A 16,595-nucleotide genomic window follows, 5' to 3' on the forward strand; every position below is an offset into this window, starting at 1 on the left:
CTGTGTTTTTATAAAATCCATTAACAGGTAATATACACACACAATGTGACAATGTGAATAAAAAATAAACAAGTGGTCTCAATGAATTACCGCGGCCACAGAATTCTACTAAAAGCTCCGCAGAATGTGAACGCCCGTCATTCACAAAATTGTAACAAACTGAGTTGATAACGCTTTCAGCTACCAATACAAGTATAATAATCTCAACAGCGTTGAACACATTTGACCATATTTGAATTCATTTTGCATAATTCTGCTGATTTTCCACACAATCAATGCAGAATTTCCAAAAAAAAAAAAATTATATATATATATATATATATATATATATATATATATATATATATATATATATATACACACACACACATACACACACACACCATTTGGGTATACAAAACCTTTAAATACTGAGCGAGTGTGTTTGTATTTGCCTACAAACATGGAAACTTATGACTTGCAACACCTTTATCACAATTGCGTCTTCTGCATCAGTTGCAATTAGGCAGAAATTTGTAAGGGGCTGTTCTACACACAGGATGAGTTCTTGTGCAATCGAATTGAACTGAACACAGGGGTCTCCAGACATACTTTTTAGAACTTTAACTATTTTCAACTTGACAGGTTTTAAAAATGCAACGTTCAAGGTGTCAAAGACATTCATCTGATGCACATGTACATAGACAAACAAGTATTAAAAAAAAACAAAAATCAGTTGCGTGTTGGGTCAGCATGTCAGTACTGTTTGTGTGATGTTTAAGGATTAGAAAAAGGATTAGAGGTGAATTCAAAATAATACAAATCTAACGTTGTACACCATTATCATGGAAACATTAAGATGTCGTTGTACATTGTAAAAAAGGAGGTATGTGAATTTGGTTGTGACTCCCTCACTGGTTGCTTGGATACTCTGATGACAATGTGCCAGTTCTGTTGCTGAGTGACAGAAAGATGGAGGCTCTGTCTGCGGAACGGCTCAAGCATTTTAGGTGAACAAACTGGTGGATGAAAAAGAGATACAAATGTTGGCAAGATGACACCTCCTAAACCTCCTGCCTAGTCTACTATTACAATCAAACTGATAATCGTTTTCTCTTTTCTCTTCTTGTCTCTATCCTGTGAACCTAAATCTGGGCATCCTATTGACTATAGTAGACACAGCATAAATATTTTACAAATTTTATTCAAAATTCAATTCATTCAAATTTGAAATGTGAAATTCAAAAACAATAAGTGATTTTGGTAACTCTTTACAATAAGGTTGCGTAGCTTAACATTAGTTATCGCAAGTTTAAAGTTGAACTCACGATGTACAATACTTTTATGGCATTTATTAATCTTGGTTAATGTTACTTTCTATATACGTTAGCATTTTTCATATTAAAGCTGAATATGTAAATATTAGCTAATGCATTATGAACTAACATTAACTAACAATGAACAACAGTATTAATTACCATTAATTAATGCTGTAAAAAATATTGTTCATTTATATTAAATGATACATAATGCATTTATAACTAATGTTAACACATAGAAATTTATTGTAAAGTGTTACAGTGATTTAAACAAATAAGTTAACAATAAATGATGGTTTCAATAAATAGCAAACAAAAAAGCTACAAACTGGAGTCTTCTTTATCAAACATGGCAAAGTTAGCTGTATATTTCTGTAACAAACCCCGCCTTTTGCATAGAGTAGAACAGCTCACGGCCTTCTCATTCTTTCATACTTTGTCTCTTTAAACTTGACTCAAGTACAAGGCTCTTGTTGTTTGAGAGGTGTTTCTTACCAGCTCTCTCTGACCGCCTCAATGTCACTCAGGAGATTCTGAGCCAGGCAGATCCCAAATATCTAGAATCAAAAGAAAGGTTAGTGTATCTGTCACAGAGGGCTACAAAGAAACACAAAGTTACGCATTATCACATATTATATGGCACATCTTTAATAATAATAATAATAATAATAATAGGTGACTTTCTGGACTTTAATTAATGTTAGTCTTCCATAAGTATTCAAATCTATTAAAGGGATAGTTCACTAAAAAATGAAAATTCTCTCATCATTTACTCACCCTCATGCCATCCCAGATGTGTATGACTATGACTTCTGTAGAACACAAGCGAAGATTTTTAAAAGAATATTTCAACTCTGTTGGTCTTCACAATAAAAGCAAATGGTGACCAGAACTAGGAAGGTCCAAAAGAACTGATATGATTGGTTAGGGTGAGGAACAGGTCCTTTTTTTACTATTATAAATCTCCATCTTTGAACAGACCAGTAGGTGGCTAAATGTGAAAGTGAAAGTGTAGATTTACATTTTTAAAAAAAACAACAAAAAAAAACACCCACTTAAATATTGATCTGTTTCTCACTCACACCCATTATATTGCCTCAGAAGACATGGATTTAACCACTGGAGTCATGTGGATTACTTTTACACTGCCTTTATGTGCTTTTTGGACCTTCTGAGTTCTGGTCAATATTCACTTGCATTGTATGGACCTACAGAACTGAGATATTCTTCTAAAAATCTTCGTTTGTGTTCTGCAGAAGAAGAAAGTCATACTTATTTGTGATGGCATGAGGGTGAGTAAATGATGAGAGAATTTTCATTTTTTGAGTGAACTAATCCTTTAAGAACACCCCTAATATGGGCAAAACTGCTGAGTCCTTAAAATGAGGTGAAATTAATGAATAATATTCAAATGTAAAAGAGATTTTACAGCTATGGTAGTGGAGAAGAGTTCACAGACATTCTGGTCATTGTGGTAAAATATTTTTTTTTTTTTTTACAGGTTTGGAACGACATGAGGTTAAATAAATTATTACAGAATTTGTTATTTTTAAATGAACTATTCAATGTAGTATTTGTAAATCAAATAAATCTTTTGAAGGTATTTTAATGTTGACTAACTTTTCAAAATTCCTTTCCGTTGGAAATTCCCTATAGATTTTATTTATTTTTTTATTGTGAGGCTTACACTTCATACAGACAGACACACACAAACACATTGCTGTGTGCTTCAGCGATGTTGTTTATTCACCTGCAGAAGTGCAATTCCTATGAAGATTCCAGCAACTACTGTTAGATTCTCCTGTAGCCATTTTTCAAACTGCGGTACACATCCTTTTGTATGTATAAACATATTCTGTTCATTGTCCTTAAAACACAAAAACATCAAAATTGATAATTTTTACTACCAAAAGTCAAATGGCAGACATACTGAATGTGGAGTGTACAATATGTTTGTGTGCTCTTACAGACACCTGCTCTTAACAGTTTTTCTGCTGACTACGAACATATTTTAGTAGTGAGTAATGTAAACTAGAAACACTTGAAATGGTCTAAAAAGATCTGAAAGTTCCTCAGCCCTTCCAATCTCTATCTTACACATATTTAGTGTGAATTTTCTCAAATGTCTTTCTTTAAAGAGATAGTTCACCCAAAAAAATAAAAAATGGTCATCATTTACTCCCCCTAATGTTGCTTCAAACCCTTCCGACTTACCTTTTTCAGTGGAACACAAGAGAAGATGTTAGGTAGAATGTGAGCCTCAGTCACCAGACAATTTACTTTCATTGCCTCTTTTTTTTTTCTCCATACAATGAAAGTTAATGGTGACTGAAGCTAACATTCTTCCTAACATCCTTTTCTGTTTTCCACTGAAGAAAGTCATATGCGTTTGGAACAATGTGATCATGATGATTATGACAGAATAATTTTTATTTGGATGAAATATCCCTTTAAGCCTTTTCTTATATGCACTACCCCAGATATGCACTCACTTTATTTATTTATATATTTTTTTTAAACAGTGATACTTAAAGTATACTTACACTTTTCGCTCGAATGTCATATCCACACTGTGTGTTGATTACATCCTCCTTTGGGAAAAAAAAAACAGGGAGAAAGCAAGAATTTAGTTCTTTGAAAAACATTATCAAAATGTAGGATTTGACCCTTTTTGGGGAAATAAAAAAAAAGAGAAATTGGTTGTCAACTTGTGGGTCGCAACCTAAAAATTGATTGCAAGTCTGTTTTTATAGGGTCATGGACAGCAGGGAAAACCAATGCTAAATGCAAATAATAAAAATGTAACCAACTATAGTTTCAGGGAACATGAAAATCTCATCGACAGTCTCAGGGAACAGAATAAGCACGTCGTCGGCCACAAAGAACAGGAAAGGCTCGTCGACGGCCACAGCAAACTGGACAGGCTATTTGATGACCTCGGGCCCCACCGCCTCCTGGCGGTCAGCAGCGGTCCCATCCGCCTCCTGGCGGTGTGCAACGGGCCCTTCCGCCTCCTGGCGGACAGCAAACGGCTCCCCCGCCTCCTGGCGATCATCTGCGCTTAAGAATGAGCTGGGACCGTTCTTCCTCCTCCGTCTCTTAAAACGGGTCATTGGAGGGCTGGGGACCTGGCTGACCAAGTGTAGGAGAGTGGGAAAGTCCACATGGGGGAGCTCTTCCTGGAGCAGAATTTCGGGCTCCCCACGATGAAAAATGTGGTAAACTAAATCCCAGAATCCCAGATTCCCCAGCTATACCATCTCCTGCTGGCTGAGAGGCTGATTGAGGCAGATGTTGAAAACCTCTTTCAAATCAGTCTCATTATAGTCCAGCTTGTCCACTGCGATGAGAAAATCACAGGCAAAGTCCCTCACATCAGCCTCCCCCTGACGGACCTCATGGAGGTGGATGAGCTGGGCCATACACTGCCGGATGGAGTAAGCGGTGGTGGGAGATGGAAAAAGGAAGATGCCCATTTTCTGCCGAGTCCTCTGTTTGGCCAGTTCGTTCTGTCAAGATTGGGTTGAGAGGGCGAGGACTCAAAAGCAGAGTAGATGGGCTTTATTAATATGAAAAATAAACAAAAACACAACAGAAACCACCCCGTAGGGGAAAAACGACATTCCACAGACACAGGAACTTGGTGGCAGGGCTGGAGAAGGGGAGCCTTGAGGTCCGGGCTCAAAACAGCAATCTCCTGTGGCACAGACAAGACAGGCAGACAAGACAGACAGACAAGACAGACAGACAGACAGACAGACAGAGAGACGGACAAGAGAGACGGACAGACCACCGATAACAGGGAAACATCCACAACTAACTGGCACAAGACAAAAAACACAATGGGGTTAAATAGGAAAGAAAACGAGGACGGTAAAAAGAAAAGCATGTGAAGCAAATGAACTAATAACGAGGTAACAAGGGGGCGGGGTCAGGACGAGAGACAGGAGAGCACATGGCAATGAAGCCACCATTAGCCATGTGCTCAAACAAAAAGACAAGACATGCAGCATGAGTGTCCAGATCCCAACTCAGAAACAAGACCGAACCAGATCGAATAGTCAGAATCCAGACACCATGCTCTGAACATGAAACCAGGCCTAGACAGGAGCACACGGCCAGGAAAACAACCAAAGCCGTGCGATCACACAGAAACATAGAACATACGTGTCAGGATCCTGTCACCACAATAAACCAGACTGACAAAGGTGACAGGATCCTGACACAGATGCGCACAGATGTGGACAGGTTAAAGAATTAAAGGTAAAATAAAGTACAACCCAGACTATTTGTTTTGTGAGACTAATTATTAGCTGCCCAGGGCATGAAACAAGCTAAATTCAACAGTCATTTAGACAGAAAACAAAGTTTGAGCATTACTAACTTATAAGCATTACTAACTTCTAAAAGTAATTTTCTTTACTTTTGTACAGTAAACAATATTGCTACTATGTTGTATTTTATGTCCAATGTAAAAATCTGTCTTCTGAAGCAAAACCATTTGAGAACCACTGAAACTGAAACGTATATGGGTGTGTTCTGTCTGTGGAGGATCAACATTACATCCTGTTTATGTTCCCAGGTCTTCTGGAAGAAGACAATAACACATTCAAGATGGTGACGTGGCTGGGAGATGCTTGTCTGTGTGACTACATGCGTATATAAAGTGTGTATTGTGTGTGTGTGTGTGTTTACTCACAGCAGGATCCTTGGTGCAGCAGGAAAAGGGAACCCCACATTTCTCTCTACTCAGATTAGTGTCAGTACAGTTAAAGTAGATATTCAGATTCCAGTCTTCAGGCCCAAATGCTCCACAACACTCCCACTGCAGAAACATACAGTATATGCATTACATATTCACACACACAGTGAACCAACCAAATGTTTAAAATCATTGCATATTCTAGCAAATTTCAGGCTGAGAATTTAGGTATTAAGGGAAAAGTTCACCCAAAATTGAAAATTCTGTAATTGTTTGCTCATCTTCTTGTCATTCCAAATCTGATGAATGTTGATGCTGTTCTTTCACATACAATGAAAGCATACAGTGCCAAAGAGCTGTCAAGCACTGAAATTACAAAAAAAAAAAAAAAAAAGCACATCAAAGTAGACCTTATGACTTGCACGCAACATAAGTCTTCTGAAGCGTTTTGTGAGGAGCAGACTGAAATTGAACTTGTTATTCACTAAAAATCTTACCCTCTGTCGTAGCTCTAAAATCTCATTTATGCATGCGCATATTTAAACTTAGTCACTACGCTTTTATTATTATGGGAAACGGTAGCATGAACATTCTTCCACCTTTTTTGTTCCACAAAAGGAAGAAAGTTGAGTTTGGATAGGTAAATGATGACTACATTTTCATTTTTGAGTGAACTATATCTTTAAAGGGATAGTTCGCACAAAAATGAAAATTCTCGCATCATTTACTCACCCTCATGCCATCCCAGATGTGTATTTTTTAGAATACTCTGTACGCCCATTCAATGCAAGTGAAGTCTCAATAGAGACTGCAATGGCAATATGTACAGTGAAACACTCCAGTGGTTTAATCTATGTATTCGGAAGCAATACGATGGGTGTGGGTAAGAAACAGATCAATATTTAAGTCATTTTTTTACTATAAATCTCCACTTTCACTTTCACATCATTCTTTAGTTTTTGGCGATTCACATTCTTAGTGCATATTGCCACCTACTGGGCAGGAAGGAGAATTTAGAGTAAAAATGGACATAATTATTGTTCTGTTTCTCACCCATACCTATTATTTTGCTTCTGAACTTATGGATTTAACCACTGGAGTCGTATGGATTACTTTTATGCTGCCTTTATGCGCTTTTTGGAGCTTCAATGTTCTGGCCACCATTCACTTGCATTGTATGGACCTACAGAGCTGAGATATTCTTTTAAAAATCTTCGTTTGTGTTCAGCAGAAGATAGAAAGTCATACACATCTGGGATGGCATGAGGGTGAGTAAATGATGAAAGACTTTTCATTTTTGGGTGAACTATTCCTTTAAGCAGACACTTTGACAGTGGCTTTGAAGAGCAGGTTGTGGTCTGATATGTGTGAGTGTGTATACTCTTACATAATCTTGCGTGAAGTCGATGAGATTCTGCAAGTCAATGTCGTCTCTGTAGGCTCTAATATTGTTGTTGATGAAGAACTTGAGCTGGTCCTTGATCCAGTCTTTAAAGACAAATGCCAAGACTCCTGCAGTCAACTCCAGGAAAAATATGATTCCCAGAAAGACGGAAAACTGAAAAGGACAGCAGAGCTTTGATTACACAACTCATACTGGATAATATCTACCCTAAATGTAGATCTTAGATTAAACCAAGCTGATCTTCTCTGTTTTTATAAGAAAGAATTCTTAACCCTGCCAACATCCCTCTCGACACATTTACAGACAAATTTGCATTCTTTAGAGATGTCACAATTTTCTCTCAAAACAAACTGAACATTGCCTCACAAGGTTCATTTCTAATGGCACACAAAAATCCTAATACTTGTACAGTGAGCAACTGACTTGCCGATGTGACCGCAATAAATAATTCCACAGTGACATCACTGCTCATCTGGTGTTTTCAGATGTTTTAAGAAGTCTCTGTAGCCCTACATAGGAAGTGGGCCTCTCATAATAGTGGGGAGAGGGATTTATTGAAACGCTCAATGTAAGTAATGAAACTTAATGCACAATGCACTCACAGTACGCATTTCAGGTATGTGCAAGCACAATTCAAACCTAGTGAAATTTAAGTAAATATAACTACAGTGTTTAAAGTACAAAGCCTAAACAAATCTCTTAATACTGCAATTATTATATTGCTGGGTTGCACTGCTCGAAGCTTTAGTAAAGACAAAAAAAGCACTTACAAACTTGAGTAGGAAGGAGTTTTCTCTCAACGCTCCGATACATCCAGCGAAGCCCAGCACGAACATCACCCCACCGACCACGAGAAACAGCCACACTGGGTCAAACCCACCCAGATCTGTGATGGAGGAGATGTTAGAGAGAACTCCCTGATGGAAAGACAAATGGGGACAAATCTGAGAGAAAGAATGCAACTTGATTTCATGTTAATGAGTCCAAGATCTCACCTGACTCATTTTGATGACATGTCAGATTCATATATTTAGTGCAATGTAAGAAAGCTTCCCTCACCTTCTCACTCCAGGCCCAAAGAGCCACAGATAGGAATGCCACCCCCAGCAGCTGAATGGTGTGTGAGAGAGAGAGAGAGAGAGAGAGAGAGAGAGAGAGAGAGAGAGAGAGAGAGAGAGAGGAGGGGGGTGGGAGGCAATTAGAGATCAGCACTATCAGTCACTTTTGAAAATAACTATTTCATTTCACAACCATTTCATTATGACCGACCTCTGAAACAGACAAGGCAAATGTCATCTGTCATCTGTCACATGGGTTGTGTCTCAAAACCTAGTGAGTTGCATACCTAGACAGTTTGAGCATCATACGCACTTTTGAAACGTTCAACAGCATTTTGGGCATCATTAGTGGGTTTGAAAGCATTTTTGGGCATCATATACACATTTTGAATTTTTGACAACATTTTTAAGCATAATAAAAGCATTTGTCATATTTGATAGCATTTTTTTTAACATCATAAACAAATTTGGAACATTGGAACTTAATTTTGGTCATCATAGGTGCACGAACATTCAAACAGCATTTGGAGTGCTGAAAGCATCTTTGAGGCATCATAAGCCAATGCGTAATGTTCGATCAGCATATTTGGCCATCATAAGCGCATTTGTATGTTCAACAAAATTTTGCGGGCACCATTAGTGCATTTGGAACGTTCAACAGTATTTTGGGCATCATAAGTAAGTTTGAACGTTTACCAGCATCATTAGTGCATTTAAAAGTCGGAAGCACTTTTGGGCATGATCATAATAAACACGTTTGGAATGACTGCATCTTGGGGCATCATAGACAGTTTTGGAATGTTGGACAAAATTTCTGGGCATCAAAAGGACATATGGAACATTGTTTGATCATCATAAGCACATCTGAAACGTTTAAACAGAATTTTGGTGATCATAAAGCTGTCTGAAAGTTCCACAGCATTTTTGGGCATCATCTAGACGCATAAACGTTTGAACAGAATTTAGAATGCTGAAAGCATTTTCCAGGCATCATAAACGAGTTTGAAATGTTCAATCATCATATTTTGGTCATAAGTGTGTTCGAATGTTCCATGCTCAAACAATGAGTTTGAAATGTTCAATCAGCATTTTCTTTGCCATTATAAGTGCATTTGAACGTTCAAACAGTGTGCAACAAAAAATGTTGGTATCAGAAGTGAATTTGAAACATTGTTTGATCATCATAAACACGTTTGGAACGTTCAGACATAATTTTGGCAATCATAAAGCTGTTTAAATGTTCCATAGCAGTTTTGGCCAACACATGCTCATGAACATTCGAATAGAATTCGAATAGAACTCGAATAGGCCTCATAAATGAGTCTGAAATGTTCAAACAGCATTTTCTTAGTCATTACATGCACATTCGAACGTTCAAACAGCATTTTGAACATCATAAGTAGGCTAGGTTTGAACGTTCCACAGCACTTTGGGGCACCGTTAGTGTGCTAGAACATTAGAAAGCACCAGCATCATGATAAACATGTTTGGAACGACAGCATTTTGGGACATCGCACACGTTTACGATGTTTGACAAAGTTTTGGGGCATCAAAAGCGAATTTGATCGTCATAAGCACGTTTGGAACGTTCTAACAGAACTTAGGTCATTATAAAGCTGTTGAGCGGTGCAAAGCATTTTGGGTATGATAGGTGTGCGAACGTTCAGTTGCATTTTTAGGCATCAATGTTGAGTTAGAACGGTCAAAAGCATCGTAAACACATCATTGAGGCATCAAAATCGATTGTGAAAAGTTAGATCAGCATACTTTGGCCATCATAAGCGCGTTCATACATTCAACAACAATTTTTGGCCATCATAAGCGCGTTACAGCGACAGAATCGTAACGCGCCCCAAAATGCTATCTAGATAGTGAGCTCAATTGGTTTTAAGACACGGCCAATGTGTCAGACGACCAGATGTGGTTACAATGTACGCCCAATGTTGACATTAAAAGAAAGATACGAGTTTATTTCAGCAAACAAACCAAACTAGACATACTGACATAACGAATAGAATGAAGTATTAAGTTAATTTGACTTGACATAATTGACTTGACATGATAGGCTATATTCACAAAACACACATATATTGTTAAAAATGCATAACTCACCCAAAATATAATATTAAATCCGAATATGAAGTATTTGATACAACAGCCCACTTCGTGGACGTTGAAATGTTTTCCTGACATACTTGCGTTTTGATAAACCAGTGAGAATCTTTCCGATGATTGTTAATAATGGAGACAATTTTCGCCCACCGACTAGAAAACTGTTATCTCTATTTATATCATTTTTACGACATGTCGATATCTTGCCATGCAATGCCACACGGGGCTTTGCCTATTCCACCGAAACGATGATTTTCCCTCTTCTAGAAAACACAATTATTTTCGCTATTGACAATTAAAGCGAATAACGGGACGAGCGCTCCTTCAGATATGAGATAGAGAGTCACTTCCGGTTAAATTAATTATGTCATAGCACGAATTTTCAAAATACAGGTTCGACAATTAAACCTAAAATGGTTAAAAAAAAAAAAAAAAAAGTATATATATATATATATATATATATATATACATATATATACATATATATATATACATATATATACATATATATATATACATATATATATATATATATATATATATATATATATATATATATATATATATATATATCAGCATATGAGGCGGATACATCTTGTGTAAATATTTTTCTTAGGCTTTTCTTAATTGTGTGATGATGAGATTAGAAAAGTCTAATTCTCAGCTTTAAGCATTTTTCCTCATTTCCACATCCCTTTTCATTGTTGTTTTCTTGTTTTTATTGCTTTCTTTGACATGTGAAACACTTTGAGCTGCAGTTTATGTATAAACATGTGCTATATACATCAATTATTGTATAAATAATAATTATTATTGCTATTATTTTAACTATATATTGTTGTCAGAATTGTAATTATTATAGCTGCAGTTATAATTACTTAAATATCTTATTACACTCAAAATCAAACAGATGGTTTCATGGTTAAAAACCATCTGTACATGGTGAATACTGGACTGTCTGGACTGTCACTTTAACATATAATATGAATGTTCAATTAAACACAATTTAACAATGTAATTCCTATTATTAATATCACCAGCATTATTATTAGAAGAAATTAAATATTTCTAATTAGCATAAATAAAAAAAATTTTTTTTCTAAATTACCTTTTGAGACTCAAAATCACACAGCTGGTTTTGTAGTTAAAAAACTTCAATACATGGTGAATACAGAGGTAATGTAGTGTACATGTCGCAGTATAATCTCATTACAGCATCTGGACTGTCACTTTAAGATATAATATGAATATTCAATTAATCACAATTTAACTGTCACTGCCACTGTAATTAGTATAACTAAGGTAAGACATGAATTTCAAAATAAAAGTCACACAATACTAAAATTAATCCGAACTGTATTCTGATGTGATTGGAGCTAAAAACACTAAGACTGCTTCAATAGCCACATACGTTTTAAAACTGTGAGCATTTAGATTATACTAATCTCAAGAGATGTGTCAAGAGTTTGCCAAGAGGCATGATTCTGTCCTAAACACTTGTTAAACAGAACACTTTTTGTCCATCTTTGAAGAACCACTTAAACTATTTAGCTTGAGACACATAGAGATGGAGCACTGGTAGTAAAATTAATGGGAGAAATTAGAATGCCAGTATGGTAGAAAAGGACGTCCCGCCTAACAGGTAAAAGAGCCAAATTAGCCAATCATATTTCAGATACAGACATCGCCTATCAGTAAATGCGCATGCGATTTAGCTGAACCAGTCTGAAAAATAGTTTTTTGTGTGTGTGTGATCGGAGCTAAAGAAGCACAATTTATGATAACATTTTTGTCAGATTTAAATGCTGATTTTAAATATATTCTTTGATTGTAATCTTGACCAAATTGTAATCTTGCAGATTTCAGTCTTTCCCCATTTAAGCAGATATTAGCATTATTTTTATGCTGTCTGAATCCATGGAAAATAGCTGCCCCAGAAGTGCTCCAAAGATGGCTGCTGAGTGGAGTGACTTGCCTTGAGTGACCTGCCATAAGGAAATGCACTTTATTAGATAATTAAGGAAGGTCCCAGATTTGTGGGTCACTAAATGTACAGTACTAAATGAGAACACTACAATGCTCTTTAATGCTCTTTTCTCATTTGATGCTCAAAGTTGCTGTCTTCAGATTTTGTCTTGTGGCACTTTAATAACCTTTTTAAACCAACAGTACTTTGATGTGAACCTTAAATTAATGCTGAAAAATTGGATTACAGAATCACTCTGATGTAAGTAGGTGTGTTATCTCCGGCACATTTATTGGCTAAAGAGCTTTGCCTTCTATAATTATGAATTTTAAATAGATCAAACAAGGTTCACCCAAATTCCACCTCTTTTCTCCTTGAGCATCAATATTTCATTCACGGAAATCTTTAAAAAGCTTGTCAGGTATTAATTCCAAGTCCTTCTGAGACGCTAAATGCAACTGATCGTTTTTGGGTGTCTAGTGTCTTCTTAAAGGTGAAGTGTGCAATTTCTGTGACACTGGTTTCATCAAATGGAAGTGCAAAAAAATACTGACTATTTTCAAAGAGCTGTCCTTAACACTCCCCTTCTTTCATTGGTTGACAAACAGATAGTCCCACCCCAATCTCATGCCATTGGTTGAGCTTATGTTGCTGTGTGGGGCTGGTTGGGATCCTCAAAAAGAGTTTTGATTGCACAACAGAGCCACAGTGTTTACACTTTTCAGGTTTATTTTTTTATTTTTTATTTTACCATTCTCATACCAGAGGCGTAGCCAAGGATGGGCCAGGGTGGGCCCGGGCCTACCCAAATTAGACCCAGGCCCACCCAGAATATTAGAGATTATTCTTTGACTTCTTAAATAGTTTTCAAAAATGCAAGTATTCTGATTTCTGAAAGTGTGAAAGAACTGTTTGATTGTGCCGCTTCTTTGTTGTTAAGGAAAATTTGGTAAAAAAAACATTTAGGCAAAAACTTGGTCCATCCATTTTTATTGAGGCCCACCCAAAAGTAATTTCCTGGCTACGCCCACATGTGGTGTGTAAAAATGACACACGTCACCATTAATGTTGGCCTTCCAACTGCACATTTTCACTTTTTTCACAGTGAGTGTCTGCAGCCACAATGCTCCATGTAGATAATTTTGAGAGCAGTGCATTGTTTTGGTGTGCAGGGTTACTATATAAGTCGTTAGCTAATTTATGGATAAAGTCTTAACCAATTAATTGCAATATTAGCCTGTTGAGTGTGTGCAGTCTAGACAGACTGTAATGTGTGTGTGTCCTTGCGTAAGATTGAAGCAGGCTCTAATATGCCCAAGGGTGTTGGAAACCCAAGGCCCTGTGTCTACCTTACTGTTCTTCATTAAGGCCATCCACAATCACCTCCATGAGTCAGCAAATCACTGCAGTCATTGTATAGATACCCCCTCATCACTGTACAGTGATTGTACTGAGCATTTGTACTCATCTCGTTCATTATATAAAGCTCACTACAGGCAGTCAATAAATCATCCTTTTACATGAAATAAAATGGTCATATATTATTCTACAGATTATACTACTTTTCACAGATCAAGTTTAAACTGTTTTTTCAAGTATAAACTGTAACATTTTTTCAACCTGGGGTCCACGAAGGTATCTATTATATAAAAAATATAAACAATACTGTGGTGCAATGAATTCGGAACATGGCAAAAGACGGTAAATGTAAAACTGGATGTAAAAAGTAGACAAAAGTGGTGAATATTTAGAGAACACAAGTTAAGCATAATGTAATAATGTTTGTTAACATTTATTATACAGTGAAAATACAGCATTTTTATATTAGGGGGCCCCTGGCTTGGTTAAGAATTTGGGTAGGGGGTCCCAAAAGATGCAACCCTGTTACAACATCCCTACAGAAATTTCTCCTCCTTGCCCAATGCACAAAGAATGCAAATCACCAAAAACAGTTTGAAAGTGGAGATTTACAGTAAATAAAAAGACTTAAATATACTTTTATGCTGCTTTTAATTGTTTTGGGTTTTTTAGCTTTAAAGTTTTGGACCCCTGCTGACTTGCATTGCATTTGGGTGAACTATTCCTTTCATTTTATCCTGAAAAAAATACTGATACTAAGCAATACTAAGACCTTATTCACGCTAGTGCAGTCTTTGATTTTTACTGTGAATGACAACGAGGCAGTGAGGGATAGACTTACCATCTCTTCAATGGCAAGGACAGTATAAAGCTGTATAAAGATCACATCTGATTTTTTTACAACTCATGTTGTCTGGAGTTCTTTGTATACTGAATATTCTTGCACAGATATTTTATCAATGTTTTGTCCGTGGAACGATCCAAAAACACCTTAAACTGCAGTGCAGCCCATTGAAGAGACTTTAAGTCTATCCCTCACAGCCTCGTTGTCATTCCCATCAAAAATCAAAGATTGCGCTAGTGTGAATAAGGCCTTTAGGTGCAAAATATGTATAATGGTATATGTAGTTGATTCAGATATAATCTTATTCCCTGCAAATAATAATAATAATAATAATAATAATAGTAATATATATATATATATATATATATATATATATATATATATATATATATATATATAGATGTGTGTGTGTGTGTGTGTGTGTGTGTGTGTGTGTGTGTGTGTAAAATAACTAACCAAATACCACCTTTGGGAGGCAGAGGTACTCTGTTAGAATAGTTCTCAAAAAGTGGTTTGTGACCCCAAAATAGGGTCTGTTTTGATAGGATCGCAGACAGCAGGGAAAAACAATGCTAAACGCCAATGATAATATGTAACTAACCGTAGTGTACATAGTTAGGATTACAAACTATATAGGCTTGACAACTTTTGAAAGGGAGAAGGCAAATTCATCTGTCTCTTTGTCACTGTCTGTTACTGTAATGTAATATTAACACAACGTTTTTTTTGTTCCATGTCCTGTATTAGTCTGGTAAATCACACTTCTGCTGTTGTATATGCACGTACAAAATTTAAATTGAAAAAGACTTTCTATTAAGCCTGTGCTTTGCATTTTGTTGGGCCTATGAAACTCAATGTTTTACTTCAAGGATATTTTTGTTTGAATTTTGTATGACAAAAATTTTGGTTCCGGGAACTTGGATCGTCTACTGAAGTTCAATGTAAAATCTGAGTCCTGAGGTTCTAGAATCAGTAGCAAATTTAATTTATACTCAAGGATGTTTGCTATTTGAAGAAGAGCCTGTTCACTGTAATCTACCTGGCCTTTGGTAAAGGCAGAAAAAGATCAATGTGAGCATGTGTGTGTGTGTGTGTGTGTGTGTATGTGTGTGAGAGAGAGAGACAGAGATTTTTTAAAATACTTTTATTTCATTGTATTTCTTTTTAAACTGTGTGTATTGTGTGTAAGCATGTATGTAGCCTATGTATATTTAAAGGGATATTTCACCCAAAAATGAAAATTCTCTCATCATTTACTCACCCTCATGCCATCCCAGATGTGTATGACTTTCTTTCTTCTGCTAAACTCAAACAAAGATTTTTAGAAGAATATCTCAGCTCTGTTGGTCCTTACAATGCAAGTGACCAAAACTTTGAATTTCCAAAAAGCACATAAAGGCAGCATAAAAGTAATCCATATAATTTCAGTGGTTAAATCCATGTCGTCAGAAGCTATATGAAAGCAGTGGGTGAGAAACAGATCAATATTTAAGTCCTTTTTTTTAAAATTATAAATCTACTTTCACACAGCCCTCAGTCCATGTGAGTTCTTCTGTTTTTTTGCCAATTTGCATTTTTCATGCATATCGCCACCTACTGGGATGTTGTGCAAATATTATTTAATTACTCTTTTTCTTGGCTTTTTCCCTCCCTTTTTTTCATCCTCCTCCTTGCCCAGTAGGTGGCGATGTGCACAAAGAATGCAAATTGGCAAAAAACAAAAGAAGAACGCTGGAGGGCTGGCGAGAGTCTAGATTTATAGTTAACACAGACTAAAATATTGTTCTGTTTCTCACCCACTACTGTACCACATTGCCTCTGAGGACATGGATTTAACCACTGGAGTTGAAT

General features: G+C 36.5%; 1 protein-coding gene across 3 annotated transcripts; it reads right to left on the reverse strand.

Annotated features, from left to right (window-relative positions):
- Nucleotides 1-363: 363 nt before the first annotated feature.
- On the reverse strand, nt 364-10,916 carry tspan5b (tetraspanin 5b). Of its 3 annotated transcripts, none has more exons than XM_051705163.1 (10): nt 10,576-10,916; nt 8,675-8,734; nt 8,465-8,515; nt 8,176-8,322; nt 7,388-7,558; nt 5,998-6,123; nt 3,842-3,889; nt 3,049-3,165; nt 1,794-1,855; nt 364-998 (listed from the first exon to the last, which is right to left on the reverse strand). In XM_051705163.1, exons 2-10 carry the CDS (start codon nt 8,699-8,701, stop codon nt 986-988), a joined length of 762 nt encoding a protein of 253 aa, XP_051561123.1. In that variant the 5' UTR covers nt 8,702-8,734; nt 10,576-10,916; the 3' UTR covers nt 364-985. The 3 variants fall into 3 exon arrangements, with proteins under 3 accessions (XP_051561123.1, XP_051561124.1, XP_051561122.1); XM_051705164.1 differs by having other exon boundaries at nt 8,675-8,750; XM_051705162.1 differs by lacking the exon at nt 8,675-8,734.
- Between the last annotated feature and the right edge of the window lie 5,679 nt (nt 10,917-16,595).

This window comes from Myxocyprinus asiaticus, chromosome 8, assembly GCF_019703515.2.
Source record: "Myxocyprinus asiaticus isolate MX2 ecotype Aquarium Trade chromosome 8, UBuf_Myxa_2, whole genome shotgun sequence".
In the NCBI taxonomy this organism is placed as follows: domain Eukaryota; kingdom Metazoa; phylum Chordata; class Actinopteri; order Cypriniformes; family Catostomidae; genus Myxocyprinus; species Myxocyprinus asiaticus.

Bases quoted from the DNA above. Each gene is read 5' to 3' on its own strand.
- tspan5b (XM_051705162.1), bottom strand. From the start codon at position 10,656: ATGTCAGGAAAACATTTCAACGTCCACGAAGTGGGCTGTTGTATCAAA. The intron at 8,516-10,575 runs GTGAGTTATGCA...CACACCATTCAG, and splicing joins GATTTAATATTATATTTTGG to CTGCTGGGGGTGGCATTCCT. The intron at 3,890-5,997 runs GTGAGTAAACAC...TTTTTCCCAAAG, and splicing joins GCTGCACCAAGGATCCTGCT to GAGGATGTAATCAACACACA.